Raw genomic sequence first — 22,612 nt, 5'->3', positions numbered from 1 at the left:
AATGTTAAATATTGTAACATGACACTGAATTTCCAATATTTTAATGTGGATGTAATATTTTGATATATATATATTTCGCTAGATTTGGAAAGAAAAACTATATGTCCAAATAAAGAAGATATGATTATCCTAAAACAATGATTTTTATTTCAGTGATGGTCTACTTTGATTCATAATCGTCTTCATGACCAATAAATGTTTTTGTAAGTACATAGGTAGCAAATCTAAAACAGCAGATATTTAAAGTCACAATATAGCATGTTAAAAAGTAGTGTAAAACATTTTTTCAAGATAATATTAACCAGAAATCTAAAACTTTGCCTCAGCCATAAATTTTACATAGCAAATACCAATTTTCAGTTTGCCAATAAAACAAATGTAAAATAATTATATAAAAATCGCACCATCAAGGAGTGAGCAGACTATTATGACTCCTTGTAATGTGTGTGGTTTCACCTGAATATCGGGCGGTATCTCGCTATCGGCAAAAGTGAACGAAAAAAGAGTCACTCCTTTTTTTGTGTGAGAAGGAACCACTTTTTATTAGAGTGAAAAGTCGCTCTTTTGAGGTTGGTGCCATTTTGGCATTAGAGGGAGGTGAGATGTCACTCTTTTGGAGTCGGATACAACTCTTTCGAATTTAGAGTGTACTATTATTCTGATTTGAGCGAATACAAAGGCATTTTATCCCTTCTCGAGTCTACGTCTTAGTTGTTTGAACTCAGCTTAAGTCACTAGATTCCTCAGCGTTTCATCTTAGACAAGAAGTTAGGAACCCTACAACGTGCAAGTATAGAAAATAAAAACAAACGTTATGGCATTAACCTCTTAATTAATTTACCCGAACGCTTTTCGGGTGCCGCGGAAAGGAACTTTTTTATTTGCCCGTACACCGCTCGGGCAGTGTATTTTCTCACATCAGTCCACTGATTTTCCCGGCTTTTTCACATTTTTTACTTTGCAGTGTTTCTAATAGATGTCTCTATTAGTCCAGGATAGACTGGATTGCAAAATTAGTTCAAGGATAGGTTTTACCGCTTTTCATTACGTGAAGAAATTCAACGAGTTTGTTTGCATGTGTTCAGTGTACTAGGCTTTGCGAATAGAATTATTTGTCAGTTTGTCACGAAATAAAAGAAAGATGGGTGATGATGAATGGATCATAAAATAATTTTAATATTGGATCTGATAGCGAATCTGAATTTTCTATAAATGATTCTGGTAGTCCTGAAAGTTCTTTATCGGAATTCTCTAGTTATGGAAAAGGAAAGTTCAGATAATCTAAGGTTCGGAACTTTTAAGAAATGGATACTAGTAATCTTCCTCCACCACCGCCGCGATTTTCTTTCACAGTGAATTCACTTCTTTCACATTTATCTATTATAAAGTGTTCTTTCCAGTTCCCCAGTTTCGTGAGAAAAAAGCCAACTTTAAGTTAAAATGCCTTAATTTCGCAATAATTAAAGATCATCTTAAATTAATAAATACAATACTTGTTTTCACTACTGCTTTGAATTCATCTAATCAATTAGAATACAAAATTGTTTATAAAACACTAGAAAGCCCGGCGGTCATACGAAATGACCGCTGTTCTAGATATTATAAATTGTAATTAAAATGATTTGTGCAAAGGTGTCTGCTAATTTAAGCTGAATTACTCAGGGCAGGCGGCGAGGACGCCCGTTTGCTTACTGCCCCTGTGGGTTTTCCCTTTCTACTTGCTTAATTGCTTAGAGTACAATGAAGGAAACCAATGGCGGTACATTTCTTAAGAGCCCACTGCTAGCTCAATCGATAAAGGTGATTTAAATAATGAAATGTTAATTCACATGTCAAAGATCTCTTTGTACACAACATTTCTTGTGTAAATCTTTATATCATTTTTAAGTTCGCCTTGCAGAGAACCCATCCAATATTTTTAATTTTACGTCCGTTCTTTCACGAACGCTTGAACAGGCAACATAAAGTTGACTGTGTCCAAATGCAGGCTCAGGTAAAAAGATGCTAACATACTTAAGCGTTTGGCCCTGAGACTTATGGATGTTCATAGCAAAGGCAAGTTTTACATGAAATTGTCTACGTCTCAATTGAAACGGCAACCCTGTGCCGTGGCAACTTCACCCCGTTGGCTAGTCTATCGGCGACAGACAGATACTTAAGCTGCATGTATATATGGGGTGAAGTGACATTTTCCACTTTCTTTCTTGGGTTTTCCCTATTAGAGGGATTTGGCTATGTGCCAAATTCTTTTTTCTCGAATATCTACGGAACAGCACCGAGTTAAAATTCGAGATGCGTATCCTCGGATTCCAAAAAATTCTCCGAATCCATCGATTACCGTTCTCATCTTAGTACGACTTTAATCAGTTGAGATATTAATTAAAAACCGCGGATACGTTAATTTCCGCGCTCATTTTTCCGAGTGGCAACAATAAACTATCAGCAACACACACTTTAGCCGCTTATATATATAAAGATATGCTTATTTTTGGTCACACTATAGCAGGAAAATGAAACAGTTAAGTGGTTAAATGAGAACGCTTGTTGCGAGTAAAAATAAATTATTATAGATAGCAGGTGGATAATACTTTTACTTTTACTCTGCAAAAGAGGACTGTTGACCCTACGGCTATAAAATTTGCCTCACAGCATTATTGTCCTTCTTGCAGAAGCGATCTAATGCTGCTGCGCCCACTCTGCAGGAGGGCCGGCAGAACAGACTGCTACAAACACATGACGAAAAATATATTAACAAGCTTAATTTTGATTGGTTATTGCTTTCTGATGATAGTTTCATTCTTTTAGAAATGTGGTTTTGGCAATAGTTTTTCATTCATTGCTTTGGATACTGGACTGCTGACTGTTTTCTCTTGAAAATATGAGATTCATTGCTTATTTCACTTATTTATATGTTTACCATCAGATGAGCAGCTGCACCCGCCTTTAAGACATTCAGTTTTTATGCTCAACTGATGGAATCATTTGCCAACTGTGTTGTTATACATAAAATTCAACAAAGTTTAAAATTTTGAAAATTGCATAATAAAAATTAAATATCAAGAAATAAATGTAAAAATACGTAAATAGATATAACAAATAAAAATTAAAACTTTAGATTTAGATAAGTGCCTAAATACAATGTTATAGATGAAGTCAATATAGTGTTAGAATTTTGAGAATTGTATAATAAAAATAAAAAAAAATTAAATATAATACCTAAATAATACGTAATATGTAAGTAAATACTTAGATCATTAGAAGTTTTGAAAATGATCTACATAATGTACGAGAAAAGTAGGGGCTAAGAATACAAATTTTGTAAAGAGTTTATAATAAGAGTACAGTTTTTGATTAGAGAGTTCTTGAATTGAGAGTGAAGAGTAGTACTTGAATAAAAATTGACAGGAAATAGTTTTTTAATAATATAGGATGACTTGAATGACAAGTTCTTGGAAGTTCTTGATATAGAGGAATCCTTGAATAAAAGTCTTGACTAATAATCTTGAGTTGAGACTTGATTAATATATTTTAGATTTATATATTAAGGAGATAGAGTTAGAAAATATTCTTAAATTCTTGATTGAACTTGGGAGGTCTTGAAGATGTACTTAAATAAGAAAGGTCTTAAAGCGTGGAAATGAATTTTTGAGAAGTAAGTAATTAAAATAAGGTAGTAAAAAGAATGGTGTATTACGTAAGGTTAACGAACATAGATAATATAATTTTAAGTTCCTTTAAGATTATCGATGTTTGAGGAGATATAATTTATTATATTTTGAAGTTTACTTTTTCATTGTAATTTCATTATTATTTCATTGTAATTTTTTATATTATGTTTTAATACATAACGCAGTGCAAAGCGTTATCTAAAGAGAGAGCTAATTAAGATAGCTCAGTTCACGTCGAACTAAATAAACAGTAGCAACAATAGTTAAGCTAACTAACTAAAACAGACTTAGAATTTATAATTGACCGAGCTATTGCGAAGAGCAATGTTGCCGGTTCCAAAATTAAAGCCCAAGGGCACTTGACATAAGTAAATCCGGACGTGGAGAAAATCTCAGATGAGAAAAAGGAGATAAGGGGAAGAAGAGAAGTACCAAAAGGAGCAAGACAATACAATCAGACAAGTTCGCAAAAGGTGACGAGCGATCATAGCTTTCAAGGAGGACCCAAGACAATGGAAATCAATGACAACAATACGAGAAGATACACTACAGCAATAGTTCCAATGACAAATTCAAATACAATTAAACAACATCAATCAGTAGTGCTAAATACAACACAATACAAAACAACTATATAACACAATTTAAATACTATTATTCAACGAAGCAACAGAAGAACTTCAATCAAAATCTAACTAAAACAACTCTCTCTCCGACCTTTTATAGGCTTCAACCGGTTGCGCGAGATCTTTCTCGTAAGTTCTGATTTTCGAGATTTCTGGAAAGGAAAAAGAGTGTGGAATTACGGTTACAGCTAACACAGTGGTCAATTAATTTTATTTATTCAATTTCAATAAAAATTCGAGATATACCTATTTATTAAATGCCAAATGCACGTGCTACTGTATTTTTACATTTCCCGCATAGCTGGCTTTCTCTTAAAATTTGTTTCGCGCTGCGTTGCAAGGAGAGATACAACAATTTTAATTATAATTCTACTGAAATATCTAAATTCAAAATCCGTACCAATAAAATCATTAAATGTCAGTGATGTTTTCACAGTTTTGATTCTCATAGTAAAAATGACAGTTGTCAGAATTTCTAATAGAATTCATCTCGAATATTTTTCCTGTATTTCTTATGTTTATTTCAATCAGATTTCATACGTTTTCCGAATCAGTTCTGAAAATCGAATGATACTGTAAAAGTTCCTATGAACAACAATCTTTTGTTTTCAGAGACACATGATCAAAGAACTAAAAATATTACTATTCGTTTCCAAAGGTGTATTATAGAAAGCCTCATTGATTGGAAATTTAGTCAAAATTTTAAGTACTTGTTTTTAAATTTCTTCTATTTAAATGATTATTTCTGCAAAAAAGCATCAGAGCAGAATTTTTACCTTAAATAAAGATCGTGTCATTCTTCTTCAAAATTCATAGTTTTTTTTTACAAAGTAAAAAATTCTGATGTGTACACATGACTTCCTGTACGGAATATTAAATTATACGCATTTTATCTTGCATTTCATTTAAACTTATTGGATTGAATTAAATTTACTTCATCGATAGCGCATACACCACAATAGAATAAAATACACTCCTTAAAATTCACTACATTTGTTTATCATAGCGACACTCTGGCCCCAGGTTCACTTAACAGCGTTACATTTCATTCATTTTTTTAACTCAGAATGCAGAAAATATATAACATCTTAAGAATTATCTAATCGTTGCCTTATGTTCTATTCAAATACTATAATATATCTAAAACGATGTATAAAAGAAATTAAGCAAACAACAACAACATCATCAAATAGAAACAGTTTTTAACAGACTATTCAGTATTTCTCATTCAATTAATTCACTTTTCACTTCGCGACAATGCAAAAATACATACAAAATCAAAATATATGTATTGAAAATTATGAAGAAAATCTTAAACACTTATTTCCTCGAATTAATTCCAGAATGGATTAAGCATGATTTAATTCGCAATAATAAATAAAGCGTTATCTTTGTTACTGCGAAGCTTACTTTCTCTAGATGGGCAACAAATCTACTATTCTTCTGTTTTAAATGTAAACAAACATGGCCGAATGGCAAAAATAATTATGCTTAGCGGCACTTAAACAACTTTTAAATTGTTGATAATTCTAAAAATATTGCATGCAAATTTACAAAAGGCATAAAAACCTTAACCGGAAGACAAGAATAACACAATTCAATCATTTGTAAAGCAAAAAGTGCACAATTTACAAACATATAAGAAAACGAGTCTGAGATTACTGAGCCGAGTAACAGAGTATATATATATATTTATATAATTTTGGTGCGACCGATTGCAACCAAAATATGAAGTGCACATCTACATATTTTAGCAATCCTATAGTACAAAATTTCAAAATTCTGAGGCTACTCGTTTTTGAGTTATGCGAGATACGTACGCACAGACGCTACGAAAAATTTTTATCAGAATTCATTTTAAAACAGGTTTATAATTTTTTGGTTGGAAAAGAGTCTTTTATGTCCTTACGTACAGATGTCAAGCAAAATAATCGTAAAATTGCATTCGATAGCGGTCAAAATGGATATTTTCGTTGAAATATGATGCCTGAAACTTTTCACGATTACAATACTTTCTTTTTACTTCGTATAAGGAAGTAAAAAGTGAATTTTGGTAAGTTTGAAAGTTATCTAACTTAACAATTGTATTTTCAGTCTCGAGAGATACCTCTCTAGTTGTTAGCTTATAATTTACTTTAGAAGAACAAGACTGTAAACGATTTAAAATGATCACTGAAGCAGGAACATTTAATTTCAGAATTGGTAATAGTTTTCATATAATACGCCTTAGGTAATTTAACTGCGTTTAAACAGTTTCTTTTATCATATACAGAAAATTACATCAGATGGAATATCAGTTTATGAACGATTCAATAGCTTTGAACAATAATTCGTTTTATGTTAAATAATTTTTGTTCTGTGTTAATTTTATCTACTCGTTACATATTTTATTCTGTTTTGTAAACCTTATAAGATTAAAATAAGGTCTTTCTTGGTTTTTAAGTGCATGAAGAGAATACCATTACTGATGTTAAATTCTGCATTAAATATTAATAAAGCGCTAGGTGCGAAAACAATGTATGCAGATATATTTGAGCAAGCCATAATTCAATGGAATGAATTATAAATTGTCCATTGTCGGTAGTTCATCGACAGACTAAGGTGACAGAATATATTTAGATATGCTTCATGACAGCTTCATTAATTTAAAGTGTGGATATTGTACTGAGATTAAATACGACATCTTTGTCGCTACTAGTAATAGACAATGCTTTAATTGATAGTAAACAGCATTTTAATAGAAACGCAAAATAGCAATACTCATAAAAGTAAATTGGGAGAATTATTATTTATCATATTAAATGCTGTCTTTAATAGTATAATACTGTTACGAATTTCGTATATATGTAAATAATCTTAGTGAAATTATAGTAGCTCTTGTATAATGTAATATGAAAGGCCACAGAATGCGATGCATCGCTGGAAAAATAAGGTTACCGAGTGTAAGTATATTTAACATTGAGGAGGCAAGCTAATGATAGTTTTGTCGATTAAGTTTTGTGCTAAAAGCCGCCAAGCTTGCAAAAATTTGACGACATTTTGGTCCAGTCTCTATGTAACTGTATCCGGCGCTATGTAACTCTAACTGTGAATGCTTTCCAGCAATTTCGAGAAATCGAAGGTACTGGAAATTTCTCAGCGGATGAGGAAGAGCTATATAACAGCGGAGAGAGTATCAATTTTCAGTTTGGATCAGAGTATTGAGAATTCAGAGCATTGACATATTTTTCGCTTTTTTATGTACTTTACAATGTCTTGTGTTCAACGTTCTTAGTTGTTTGAACTGGTTAACTACAGATTGCGCTCTGCCATACTGAGACGAGGTATATGGGTACTTTTGTATGAAAAATTCCTTTGTGTGACTTATTGTTTGAGTCTGTTTAATAAAAAACATTAAAATGTCTTCTGGTTTTACTGATATTTTTCAACTACATATCTCACGTGATTTCATCAAAGTTATACGAGCTTTTACTTCAATATATGTTTATTGTATTTTTTCCAAGCGATCGAGCTGCTCAATCGCTGAACGCTGGTCGTTCAACTAGAGTTTGCAGTTTGGGGAACGGGCTATCTGCATGGGAGTTTTCACGGTTTCTGCCCATGTACAATAATGAGTCAGTTTCTTTTAAAACAGCTCTCCAGGAAATATCTTTTCCATTAGGGTAGATAATCTTTATGTGCTTCTCTGCAATCCGTATAACGCTCTTTACTTATTTTTTGAAGCATATAAATTTAATTTCCATTGATTTTTTGATGAAATTTTAAGAAAATATATAAGGTATTTCTCCCACTTCCCTAGCGTGCCTTCGTGGTGTAACGGTAGCACGCTGGGCCTGCATTCCAGAGGTCCGTGGTTCGATTCCCGGCGAAGGCGTTGTTAATTTTTCATCTCTTATGCTTCCAAAAAATACCTAATGTCTCTACAAGTGGCCCCCGAACTAAAAGGGTTGTGGATGATGATTCTCCGCGCTCAGGATTTGGCGACTAGGTGCCCTAAAACCCTAGTCGCCCTTTAAAAAGGGGAGTATATAAGGTATTTCTTTTACTTCCCTAGCGTACCTTCGTGGTGTAACGGTAGCACGCTGGGCCGGTATTCCAGAGGTCCGTGGTTCGATTTTCGGAGAAGGCGGTTGCATATTTTTTCATCTTTTTTACTTCCAATTAACCTAATGACTCTACAAATATAATTACATCATTCTCTGTTTTGCAATCACAGCAAATATGAATGCCGTCAGTGACTGCTATTATAACGTTATTCATATTAACGAAGGGGGGCCCACCAGCGGCCGAGCGGTAAAGTCGCTGAACACTGGTAGTTCGGTCTGAGGTTCGAATCCTGCGAACGGGCTGGCTGCATGGGCGCTTTCGTGGTTTTCCCCATGTGTAACGTGTATACGAGCCAGTTTCCCTTAGAAAGTCCTCCACGAAGGCATCCCTCCCCTTAGGCAGATAGCCCTCGAGGCTTTGCCATAATCACACACACACACACACACATATTAACGAAGTTTCTTCGTTGGTATTTAGAAGGAGAAAACTTTGAATGTGATATTCAAGCATTCAATTAAATATGATTAACTAATGTACTAATTTCGAATACATTTGTTTAGCTTTAAAATTTCATATTAAAACTTACCATCTCCCCTCGCATGTTATTTCAGTTTCACAGAACTTTTATTTTGTAAACTAAATTTCATTAATTAAAAAAAAACATTTCATCGGTACCATGTGCATGCAATCCATTACGAATCTATGAGTACTTAACAAAGTTTTATATATTTTACATAGTGCATATTGCTGTACTTAATATTGTTACGTTCTGCAGTATTTAGAACTAGAAGAATCTTAATATTTAGTACTAATGAGATTACCACTAATGAGAAGGTGAAATAGAAATTGAAAAAGATAGATAATGAGAAATTAAATAAGTTGAGCGAAAAAATAAATTAACAACGAGAGCAATTATCACAGAGATTATTAATGAGTGATATTTCCTTAAAACTTCAATAAATAAAATTTTTCAGTTTCTATCTTTATAAAATGAAATTATTCAACTGACTGTAAGAAGAAACAGACTTAAAATAAGAAATAATATTTACTGTTTCGTAGATATCATTACATTTATCTTCAAAATTGTTTGAAGCTTTTTAGATAAAAAGTTAACACAATGTTTTAAACATAACATTTTTATTACATTCTTTTGAATTTCACAGTGAACTAAATAAATATTTAATTAGGAAATAATCACTGCTTCCTATAATCCTTTTCTGCTGAAACAAATGAGTGTTTTATCTATTTAGTTGATGCCTAAACTCATATCTAGTTAGTTCCGTAAGTATGAGCACGGATTTTATGTTTAATGCTTTTAAATGCTGCATTACTGTTGTTTAAATTATTGTTTGTTTGCAGAATAATACTTTCCAATATACATCGCGAAATGTAGAATTCACATTTTCAGATTTTCTGTAACTTGATTTGTTTCTTTTTGTCAGTAAATAAGAAGTTTTAATCCACTGTTAACTTTTTTTTACATTCCTTTTATTTAAGTGTTGCTTCTAAAATATTTTAAATATTAAGGGCCAGTTTTCTAACTTAATACTTCTTGGATTCCTGTCCTTTCTTGTGGTTTTCCCCAGGTATACAAAGCCAGTTTCCATTAGAAAGGTCCTCCACGAAGGCATCCCTCCCCTTAGGCAGATGGTCCTAGTGAGCTTTGCATAATCTCACAAACCAAACAAATCCTTTTCCTTCTAAAAGAGGCAAGAAAAGGGAAGTCCGTTTAACCTAAAAATATTTATTAAATATCAGAGAACAAAGTGTCTATCCAAAAGCAGAGCACAGACATTTTTTACTGTGGTGGATAAATCTGCATTTTATTTCTGATAATACTTGACATACTAAAAGATGCAAAAATGGAGGCATTGCACTAAACCAATTTTAGAGCAACATTATAATTTAAATGCTTGATTCATCGAGTAATCAAAAAATCAAAATGTTGTTCCAATGCCATGGAGGGTTCAAAATGTACACGATCAAGGAAAATAAATTCTTTTGCCTACAGTAAATTTCTGCCAGCATGAATCAGGACATTCACGTAGCGGTCGAAAACATTCTCTTTTCATTATTTTTAAATACTTAATGCTGAATCCTTATTAAGGATATTTTCTGAGAAAAAACAGCTAACTATGAAAGAATTAAAAACAAATTGATGAAATGTTTCGAAGAATAAGAATTTTTTATTTTATTTTGTTTTTTTAAGTAATATTATGCAAGTCTTCCCTGCCGTCCTGTTCGGTACTGCGAGTAGCGGAGGTCACTGCAATATCGTTCCTGTTGGGTTCCATTTGCGGACAAGGACTGTTGCTTGTAAATGCAAAAGTCTTTGAGAAATGGGGCACTTAAAATCCGTCGAGATAAACTTTCTGTCGATAGATTGGCGAAATTTCGATTGAAACTGAGAAGGAACAATTATTATTCATTAATAAGATGCCTTAAATGAGAGGTGCTCCATCCCTCCTCTTAACTGGGATGAACTGGTGGATATGATGTGTTTCAGATTAGAAAATCAACAAAAGCAATATGTTTATCCTGGTACGTCTGAAAAATTCTTGCGTTGGTTGTCCATCTTGAAGTAGCAGATATAGCCTATTAAGTTATTAAGTATCTTTTTATTACAGTATATTGCAATTGCTCTTTACGGTGTAATTCCACTGCTATGATATGATCTCATTATAAGAGTGCTGAAGGATGACTAAAGATCTTCGTCGTGCAAGGATTATAAGCTCTTTGGAGTTGGGAGAAATTTCGAAAATTCAGTATGATGTCACTGTTTCATGTATTCTCCTCAGTGTAGCCCTAAACAGGAATAATACTTGCAGGGTGAAAGTGGAGCTCATTTTAGTTTCTGCAACTGGTTAAACTAACAATATACGGTACATTAGTCAACAATTCCTTTACAAAACTAAATTTACCTTGCTAAACACTATAATTGTACTTTCGGCAGCATCACAAGTACTGAATAATTTAGCACAAATTCCGATAAAAATTATACACAAATCTGAACTGTATTTATGTATCTCTTCGACTTTCTCATGTTTTTTATGGCTAGTAATACAAATGCAAAATAGTAAATGTCTGTCGATGATTCTATGTTAAATTCGCACCCACTGAAATTGTATTTTCTGTAGAATGTCGATTAGTAATAGCAATTTATAACGTCCAGTTTAACTGTAATAACTAGCTAAAGAGCACAGTTACTATTATATTTTGGGTATCAAAACTTTACATACCATTTTATGCATCACAGAAATATTCGAAATGTTCTTACTGTAGGAAAATAAAGTACTGAAAACATTTGCTTATGAGAGAAAATGAAAGTATTTAACAAATAATAATATTAATAGTAAAAACATTTAACTGAAAGTAAAATTTTAAATGTTCAGAATTAGTGGATTTCTTCTAAAGTGCAGAAGTATATACATCATATCATTTTCAATAATGCCGTTGTGATTTGACGCAAATTAATTTCTGCTCGCATTAATGATTCGATTGCATTTTACATTATTTTTTTTATTGGAATGCCTGTAAACCTTAGTAACTCTTGCATTGCTGATAGTGATATTAGATTAGAAAGTTAATGCTATTATCCTTAAGTGTTCATGATACTGTCTGGTACTAAATCCCCTTCAGAGTTACATAAGAAATATAACCACATTAGATTTCTGAAGAAATATTAAAATGTGTATGTAAGATTTAACTCACCTACAAATTTCATAAATTCCTTGCTGACAAATGTACACTGACGTAAAATCTAAACGTTCATATTAAGAAATATAAATAACAAAAATCATACATCTTTAATTTAAAAATATTCTTAAATTACTTCTTTCTATTACCTTGTACAATGAGCTGTATATTTGTGTCATCTTGACCATAAGCGTTGCTTCCTACACATGTAAAAAGTGCGGAATCCCTGCGATCAACAGCATGAATGGCGACTTTAGAAATAGCGCTGTCAGACTTGCTTTCTGTGGTTACCTCGTACCTATATTGAAAAGAAGAAAGTAGCCAAAATTCTAATAAGTGTTCATTATATGCATTCAGAGGTGCAAAGATATTATTACTTAATATTATCACGATTTCTCAATTAATTAATTTGGGAAATTTCAAAAAAGGTTTCTCAATCAGAAAGCGATTTTCAGAACATACTTGAATAAATAATAATTTTAAATTTTAATGTATTGTAAATGTGCTATTAAATTACTGATGAACGACAATACTCGGAACTCTCATATGCAAGTAAGAACCTGCAGCAGATGGTCATTTACAAGTATTAATATTTACGCAAGATCGAATGTAAATTTGAAGAGGAAAGTGAATACGCCAAAATTTCTTTTGATGTGAAAAGAATGTTGCATGTTAAAAAAAAAGCATAAATCGGTTTTCATTTGGCGTTTTTGCGAATTTTATATTTTATATTGGAATATTATATTACTTGCATCTTTTCCATAGCTAAACAGGGTGTCCCCTCAAGACCGCCCAAACTCTGTACGACGGGATTCCACTCTTAAAATACATAAAAACGCCCAAAGAACTGTATACAACTCCCATTTTCGAGACAAATGCGAAAGAAAAGTGTAACGTCATCACGTCTCCTATGGTTCCATTGCATTGCATTGCATTGACGGAAGACGCGAGCACTGTACCTTTATCATAATTAATCTGGTGAATCAGTTCAGCACCGCGCCCCCCAAGATCCAGAGCAGCCAAGATAAATTGACCCGGTCTTTAGAAGCTCTCAAAGAGCTTGCCTTACAGGGTCCGGATTACATACCTCCGCCGACTACAGCTGACGCGGAAGTAAATACTTCTACTTTGGTGTGTTGTGAACTTCTGCATCAACAACCTCTGCCTATTGCAACTACACACGATTCCACTGTTCTCACGCCTGTTAAATCTTTGGCTTCTGCCTCGACTGTAGCACCTGCATAATCTGCTGTCTCTTCAGCCCAATCACCTTTTACTTTTGCAGAAGTGGTTCGACATCCAGTACGACCTAGCATTATAATAAAATCCAAATCAAAGAAAACAGCTGCTCAACTGCGTCAGGACCTACAGGTTCACGCACCGCTTAATAAGCTTCAAGTTGCTGTCCAACGTATTTCTTCTCTTCCTCAAGGTGGTTTAGAAGTCTTTTGTCGATCTCCATCTGACATTTCTCGCCTTGAACATAAACTTCAAGATACAAATCTGGACATTGCTGTAACACGTCGCCAGCGTCGTAAGCCCAGGTGTGTGATTCGAAACGTTCCTGGAGATCTTTCATCTGACGATTTGATAGCTGAATTAAGTGCAGCTGCTCATATACAAAAAATGGAATCCGACCTTTGTTTAAACTTAAAGAACGTACCCCTAAAAGAGTATGCTGGATTGTCGAATGTGACTCCACCACTTTCCAGGCAGTCATCGCAGTTTGAAAGCTCTTCTTCGGTTGGAATGCACTTCCCATCTCGGAATTTCTGGGCATCCTCCTATGGTTCCAGCATGATGGAGCCCTTCTGCCAGGATGACTATTAACGCTGTAAGACTTTTACAACAAAGTCAGGTCAGTGGTTATTTCAGGCGGCGCTCAGTATGATGGAGTTCCGGCGCATTTCAGCGCGCAGTACCTGGTTGGTTGGATATAGATTGAATAGGCCGTTGGACTGGACGTGGAGATCCTGTTTTATGTTCGCCACGATAACCAGATGTGATACCTTTGGATTTTACCTATGGAGACATCTAAAGGAATTGGTTTGTTGAGACCTAGTTTCTACAGAATGTGATTTAGTTGCTGATTTTCACGCTGCATGTACTTTGGTGAACACCGCGCTGCTGCAATGTGTGCTATCAGCTATACCACGGCGAACGTATGCATGCCTCGATATGCGCGGTGAATGTTCTGAACATCTTCTTAAGTAAAAATATGCAAATACCGATATTCATGTTTCCAATAAAGGCTTCTTTCCTTGTACCGGATTATGACTTCAAACTTTTCTTTCGCATTTATATCGAATACAATGGACCGTAAAGGTGCAGTTCTTTGGCCAATTTTTATGTATTCCAAGCGAGAAAACTGGATGGGCTGTTTCGGGTGTTTTGATGAGACACTCTGTATAGAAAACCCTCCAAATTTCACTGAATAAATATTCCGATGAACAACAATAATGGATAATCAACAGTTACTAAAATAGATGGACGCTGAATCGACTTGTATTCATTTTTGTAACTGGAAGTATATGACTACAACTAACGGGTGCAAAAATAAAGGCCAGATAATGATTGTTGCGGACTTGGTGTATATATGTAATATATTCAAAAGCAGGAACAAACTTAGAAGTAATGGCAAGCAGAATTTGGAGATCTACAGTTTTATTTTCGGCAACATGTTGCGGCTACACACAAGTCAGCACATTAAATGCGCCTGTTCCAAAAGGCTTACATTTTTGATAATTTTGTAGCAAGAAAGCAGAGAAGACAGACCGCAGTGTAGCTAGGCCAAAGCGTGGAAAGCAAATGCGTAATGTTCAGGATGAAATCTCAAGTCATACTGAGTTAGTTTTGGTTTTTAAAGCATTCTGATTGGATGGTTAATATTGCTGTAAATTTGTTATTGGCTGTTAAGAGTTTTAGTTCCTCTTGCATCATCAGAATTATGCAAGAGTCATATGACATAGATTTTTCTCGAAATGAAGCAGTGCAGAGAGAGGTTACTATTTTTAGAACAGAGAAGGGAAATTAATTTACGCTGCTAAATTTAATATTTTACATATCCTTTTTCTTCCATATATATACTTTGGGAAATTTAACGAATAGTTTTAATCGCGAAATCTTCGCAAATACTACTCAAACTGAAAATAATGTTATCGAGCGTTGCTACAGGCATATAGTATATGTTAAATAGATTTCATTTTACCTTAATTTGCAAACTATTATGAGCAGATGCAATACAGGGGGGTGATAAAAAAAACTTTCCAGATATATGAATCCCTAGCGGTTTATCTGATCAATCAATTGAATTGAAATTTCAGATATTGTTATTTAAAGTCATACGTTAGAGATAGCGATGATTTAAAATAACAGAGCTCTCTCGGTTACGGTTACAGTGAAAAAATCTCGAAAATTTTGAATGTCAGTACCCGCTTTTATCCTGAGCAAAACTATTTTCCTGTTCATTGAGAAACCATAAATGGTGTTGTAACTATACAAATATAACGAAAATTGCCAGCGGAAAATATTTGCGAAAAGGAGGTCATCATCATGCCTCATCAGATAAGTAGCCGCCGCGGATTCCTTCATTGGGAACGTAAACTCTAGGAACGAGTTCACTGGACTGACGAAAATCCTCGCGATGTGGCATCAGCGCTTTTACACGAAACTAACCCCCCCGGGGGTCGACGTAGAGAATTCTGCGAAGCTACTGGCTAGGATCTGTACCTAGGCAGTCTCGGCCACGGGGGTATAAAATTTATGAACTTGGTGGTTCTGAAGGCTCTGGGAAAGGTCACTTATTGGCCGGTCCCGGAGTCTGGCACGTCGTAGCGCGGCGTGGTTCTAGTAACGAATGCATGCCGAATGAATGCCGGGGTTTCCCCCCGGGGTCGCTGGGTAATGTCCCGCTGCGACGGGCTCGCCTGGTAGGAGCATTAGACGACCGGTGCTGCCTGGGGTCCTTCCCCAGGTGGTGCGCTGCTCTCCTGGAGGGTAATAGTGGAGGTTGAACCACCACGATGTGCCCAATGGGGGAGTGGACCCGGAATGAGATTGAGTTCTCGATACGGGGAATGCCCTAATCTTCTTCTTCTTCTTACACGAAACTAAAATGATTCTGTGGTGCGACATCACCAGCACATTCGTTTTCGGTACGTACTTCTTCGAAGAGGTATATTTTCCGGACACAAAACAGACGCGAAATGGAAGCGAAAAACATTTTAAAAGTGTTGCCTTCGAAGTGCTTTTAAAATATATGTGCATGTTTAAGAATTTGTAGTTTCGTTTCTCTGTCTGGATTCTTTGTAATAAAAAATGGTTTGTTTGGTTTATGGCATACTCAAGGGCTATTTGCCTAAGAATAGGGATACCTTCGTGAAGGACGTTTTAAGGGAAACTGGCTCGTATACAAGTTACACATGGGGAAAACCACTGAAACACCCATTCAACCAATCCATTCGCCGACTCATGTTCGCCATTTCATTCGAACACTCCAGGGAATGGATTGGATTCGAATCACTGACCGAACTACCAGTGTTCATCGATTTTACCGTTCGGCCGCTTGTGAGCTTCTTACGATATGTGCACTGAGTTGACCTTTTGAACGACCTCAAACACTTTATATAGGTGGGACGCCTAAGATCCCGCATGTTACGAATCGACCGCCATTTATTAGTGTATCGGTCTCTAGGACACAATCAGAATCTCTTTATTCTCCTGCCGAGTGTTTCAGTTTTGCAGCAAATAGTCTTATTTATTTCTTAGATACGGCTTTTTAAAATACCAGTTAAGCGAGTAAGAGTGGAACAAAGATGATACAAAGTAATAAACACAAGAATAAATCATCATTCTAACGAAATAGCTACTCAGATAAACTTCTATGAAGGCATAATATCGGACCAGATCGTCAACCCAAATACACACTAACAAAGTTTTAATTCAAACATTTTTTTAGTTGAATAAAATTTTAAATTAACTGAATAAACTTTTTTTCCCCCTCTGGAAGTTAGAAAGTCTGAAGTTGCAGAACCTTGATTAGAAGTATTAATGAATACATTCCTTGCAGAGTGTCGTTTTCTACTTCAATTTGGTATGTCTAAGAATTACTCATTTTAAGGGTCGATTTCTGTTCTTCTGTATTTTGCACATTTAGACAACGGTTAGATCCCAAGGTACACTATTCCAGAGGTAGAACCTGCAAATTAACTTCAAGCGAGAAGAAAGCTTAAAATTATCTTCATAAAGAAAGGTAACCTCTTGAATTATGTATCAAATTTCCAAAATAATTTTTTTTTTAAGATTTCACTTCAGATGTTAAAACACGTTGTGGAGATTTAAATTTACTTAACACTTATTTTATGTTTAAGCAGCCATTCTTATCACACTTGCTTTCAGCTGACACTTTCTTGTCAGAAGGCACATGGACTAGCTTGCGTATATTTAAACGAGGTAGTAAGAAATTAGTATTTAAGGGAAGGTTTTGGAATTGGGAAATCAGAGCGTGCTCTGCCTGCCTGAAAACCACGCTGCTATCTTTCATTTTCTAAGCATTAGTTTTGTGAGGCGTCGAGCTATTCTTCCCATTAGGCTTGTTTACGCCGACTATGAAGACAGTTAACCTATAAAAATGGTTAACATATGAAGATAGTTAATCTACGACTATAGTTAACTTATGAAGTCGTTAAGCTACCTTAATTTCATTTAATTTTAAGTTATTAATTAACCTTTGTGTGAGACAAAAGTGTTTGCTTTCTGTAAGCACAAGTTGTTGCCATCTGTGATCTTTATCTGAGTAAATAAAGGATTCTTTACAACCTTCTTCTGACTTTGTTGTACCTTAAGGACTTGAGGATAGTCCACGACCAAATAACCTTCAAGGTCGAATACATTTTATGATAGCCAAACACACAAGATGTTATAAAGTTTTTAAAAAAATGATTCGTACGCCTTGCTTTTCAGGTGAAACTTAAAAGAATGTGTGTGCAAAATATCCAGAACAGAAACAATCAACACAATGAAACGTTTTTCAAATGGAATACGGTTGGATGTGCATTTATAAAATAATTACTTTTATTTTTCTCAAAATTTTGCAGTTTTAAGATTTGACCAGAATTACGCAGAGAAATGTTATTTTAATAGCAAATACAAAATTATTTTCGCATTTTGAAATATGCTACTTCATTAGCATTTCTAACAATTTCTGTTGTTAATTAAACTAAATAAATAGTAACTTACGGCACTGTTTGAAGGGAAAAAATTCTAATAAAAACGAAAGTTCTGTCACGACATGCAAAATATTTGCATCACATTACAAATTTTAAAAGGAAATATAATTTAAAGCCAAATAATTAATAATAAATCAATCTTCAGAAAACCGAGGAACCAAAAATGAATCAAGCGATTTATAGTTTCATATAACCTTTTGGCATTACATTTGTTGCCTTTCGTTATGTGTAAAATTAAACGATGACTATAACGTTAATCCATTGAAGTAACATTCACTAATTTAACTGTCACACCTTTTCTAAGGCTGGTACGTTTAACGTAGATTAACTTTTGATGTATGACGCTATAAACTGCAGCGACATTAATATCATATGACAGGAAAACCTAACTAAACTAACACATTATATGTCACGTATTTCTCTACGTCAGTAGGTATAAATTATGATTTTCCTACAGCCACCAAGCACTTTAACAGAATTTTTGACAGGATGTAGTAAATAATCGTATGCCTTTTAATATCCATGAAGTAAATAACTAAATGCCGTTTCATTTATCTTAGGATATAAAGCTTGCACGAAAAAACTGAGAAAGATCTGCAGCTTCAGTTCTATTGGACCGATTGTCGAAATTTAACTTGCATTTTCTATGTCTCGAAAGCGCAACTTAGGATATATATTAGATTTATATATAGCATTGTTCTAAATTAGGTATTTTGACACAAAATCGAACTTTTCTGAAATAATATACCAATGCTTTTCCATATTTAGATTCTACGACTCAAATTATGCCAAAGCGCGAATTTTTGTAAAAATCGCACGAGTAGTTTTTAAACAATTAGCTCTTAAAATTTTAGCTCCTTCATGGTTACATGAATTTGGTATGTATTTGTTATTATCTCTTTTATATTAATATAGAATCTTATATATCTTCCTTTTCCATTTCGAAATTTATGTTCATTCCAAATAAAATTCGCCCATTTTTTTAAATTTGTATTTTTAAATAATTTTTATATATGTTTCGAAAAACATTTTGAATTATTACTTAAACATTTTTACCATGATTTTAAAGAAGATGCATTCCCAAGCATAACTGCAAAAAATTACAGCACTTTTATTCAAAATTTCCTAAGATATACGTGAATTTACATTTTGAAGTGTGGCATATTTGATTAAGGGATAATAACGCCAAATGTGGCTTACGCACTTTGCTAAAATTATTTGAAAGAATGCACTTTTCTTCCGTCGTGCACAATGCCAAGAGGGAAATTGAGAAATGTTGCCATAAATTAAGATGTTCGTATAAGTGTCGTATAAGTCTAGTCATAATTTGTATCGCAGAATCAAAATGTGGGAAAAAAGTTGGTATGTTATTTCACAAAAAGTCCGATTTCGTGTCAAAATACCTATGTTAGAACAGTGCTATATATAAATCTAATACGTATCCTAAGTCGCGCTTTCGAGACGTGGCAAACGCAAGTTAAATTTCGACAATCGGCCCAGTACAACGAGAGATATAAAACTGTGCTCCCTTTTTTTGTGCAAGGTGTACAGAATGCAAGAAAGAAAAGAAAATATTAAATTCTTAATGACATAAATTGGAAATTCAAGTATTTCTCTTTCATAATACAATCAACCAACAGTTATGTTAAGGTATGCTGTTCCGAAATATTTTTAGCCCAAAGGGCGTTAGATAAAATGCTCTCGAAAATGGATCTCGAAAGGTTTATGTAAATGAAAATACTTGCGTTTGTTTGCGAAAATACTTCCCTTTGCGTGTAATATAAAATGAGACCTTTCAGATTTTTTTAGCCCAAAGGGCGTTAGCCCAGAAGGGCTATTGATTTCATTTTAACATTTTGCGTTGGCTCACTATAAGAGTCTGAATCACTTTTCAAACTGTTGCTACCAAATATTACGGCCTTGCATTATATTTAAAGAAATTATATAATGAAGAATCTGCATTAGTGTGTATGTTTCTCGCATTGTGATAAAACAACGGTACCTAGGGACATCAAACTTTGAATAACGTATCCTTCACTCAAATTTGGCCGTCTGGAAGCCGGAATTTGGAGTTTGTTTTATTACCCATTTCATATTTTGCAAAACTAAAAAAAATTTTATTAACAAACTCAATGATTTCAATGCATTCCATTAACATTGCATACATGCTCAGACACGTATATTTTATTCATTAGCTCAAAGATAAGGGTATAAGGCTATAAGGTATTTCTCCCGCCTTCTTAGCACGCCTTCGTAGTGTAGTGGTCAGCACGCTGGGCGCGTATCCAGAGGTCCGTGGTTCGATTCCTGGCGAGCACGTTGTTCATTTTTCAATATTGTTTTAAAAATAACCTAATGACTCTACAATGGCGCCCGAACTAAAAGGGTGGTGGATGATGATTTTCCACACCCAGAATTTGGCGATTGGGTCCCTTGAAACTCCAGTTGCTCTTTAAAAGGGGGAGTATGTAAAATATTTCTTCCTTTTTAGCACGTCTTTGTAGTATAGTGGTCTGCACGCTGGGCCGGTATTCCAGAGGTCCGTGGTTCGAGTCCCGGCGAGGGCGTTGCTCATTTATCATCACTACTGCTTTAAAATAACCTAATGACTCTATAAGGCATTTCGTCCTACCTTTCCGTATGCCTTCGTGGTGTAATGGGAAGCATAACTGGCGCGTAGAGGTCCAGGATTTGAGTCCTGGCGAGGACAATGCACATTTTTCACGTCTCTTGCTTCAATGTAACTTTATGACTCTGCACTAGCGCCCAAACTAAAAGGTGGCAAATGATTTCCTCCCCACAAAGATTCGGCGATTGGGTCTCCTAATTCCCACGTCTTGTAAGTAATCACTTTAAAGTAAGTTAATAACTCTACAAGGGTTATGGAAAATGCTTTTTTAGAGACTGAAGAAAACAATAATATAGACAAGTGGTTTTTAGAAAAGTTTTTCCTCAAAACTAAAGGATAATGTCTTATTTACATTTTCAAGGAATCTTATTTATATCAACAGTACAAGAGAACGTGCAAGTAATAACTATGGGGTATTTTCTAGAGAGCATTAAAATAACTGTTCATAAATACTTCTATAGGATTCATCATGTTCTGGCTTAACTGGTTCTTTTTTAATTTAGTTGCAAATAAGACATTGTCTATTATAGTAAAATATTTTAAAATATGCTATTTTAGATTTGTAAATTGATAGAGCATAAAAAATCTCAGGAAACACAAAATTTTCTTTGACTTTGGAATCACACTGCGTATACGATACAGTATTACATATACAATACAGCAATATATTAATAACAATTTCCATTAAAATACTCTCCATTTTTTAACGACGTGCATTAAGGTAATATTATTTCCCTTATTAAAACAATAAACTAGTATAATATTTACAATCCATTAAATACTACAACAGTAATAATATTATTTCTCATAAAAAATTTTGTTTTAATGCATTTATTTTAGAAAAGACTTCTCGAATATAAAATATCTGTATTCTTTTATGAAGAGTCTACAAGAAATTGTTTGAGTTCTAAATTTAGAAGAATGTAGGAAGCACAGTCTTCGATTTTATTCCCTAAAGCTTTTTTGAGCACAAAGAAATGGGATATTTTTATTTTATTTTCCTCACAAATAATACGTTTCCTAGCTTTTGAGCCGACAAGCTCCTTCAAATTCAAAGAAAGAAAATATTGGCTTTGTCATGGATTATTCCATTGCATTTTCGATAGGAAAAAGAACTCATATTTTTACCGTGGATCAGTTGCAGGATCAAAAGGTTGACGATCCTTACTCCACAAAATGGTTATAGGAAGTTCGCCAAATGCTTCACAGTGTAAGACTGCACTTTCTCCCTTTTTCAGAGTCTGGGCCACAAACTTTCCTTTGAAATAGGCAGCCACTAAAAAAAATAAGTTTCATTAGTAGGATAAATGATTAATTGAAAATTTCTAAAAGTAAAATAGTAGATTTGTTTAATTCTCATATTTTTCTAAAGCCGAAAGATAACTTTCGCGTTAATGTTGTTGTTACTAATGCTAACTTGTCTGACCCATAGTCAGATCAAGCCCACGAAATTCCTCGTGGCAAGGAGTGCAAGATTATGCCTGTCGTTGGCAACAACCTTGAGCACCTTACAGGTGACAGTGCCACTATCTCATTTCCGCCTCCAGATGGAGAGCACCCCTGGGGTACGGGTCCGAGGATCTCCCACCTTTCTTCCCCTACCACCAACCACTCCAGAGGACTTTCGGTTCGCCGCATGTTTAGAGTGCTCCCATACACGGACACTATACATTTACAAACATCCATTTTTTCTCCGGGACTAGAACTTGTCCCCTTCGG

The 22,612-nt window shown here is 34.4% G+C and overlaps 1 protein-coding gene and 1 non-coding gene across 4 annotated transcripts in view; one reads left to right on the top strand and one right to left on the bottom strand.

Moving 5' to 3' along the window:
* LOC118181251 (cell adhesion molecule Dscam1-like) overlaps positions 1 to 22,612 on the bottom strand; it is a 1,046,077-nt gene that overhangs the window by 142,017 nt on the left and 881,448 nt on the right. For all 3 annotated transcript variants that reach the window (XM_085823270.1, XM_085823269.1, XM_085823271.1), the window contains 2 exons: positions 22,022 to 22,169; positions 12,187 to 12,335 (listed from right to left, as the gene is read on the bottom strand). In XM_085823270.1, coding sequence (XP_085679396.1) covers positions 12,187 to 12,335; positions 22,022 to 22,169 — 297 coding nt within the window. The remainder of the gene's footprint in view (positions 1 to 12,186; positions 12,336 to 22,021; positions 22,170 to 22,612) is intronic.
* TRNAA-UGC (transfer RNA alanine (anticodon UGC)) lies at positions 8,097 to 8,168 on the top strand. Its single transcript has one exon. It is a non-coding gene; the product is annotated as a tRNA-Ala (tRNA).

The sequence above is a fragment of the Stegodyphus dumicola genome, chromosome 9, assembly GCF_044657685.1.
Source record: "Stegodyphus dumicola isolate Sdum_Otavi_A_Nest chromosome 9, ASM4465768v1".
Taxonomy (NCBI): domain Eukaryota; kingdom Metazoa; phylum Arthropoda; class Arachnida; order Araneae; family Eresidae; genus Stegodyphus; species Stegodyphus dumicola.
Note: the sequence above shows the minus strand (reverse complement) of the source record. Positions and strands in the feature narration are given on the sequence as shown.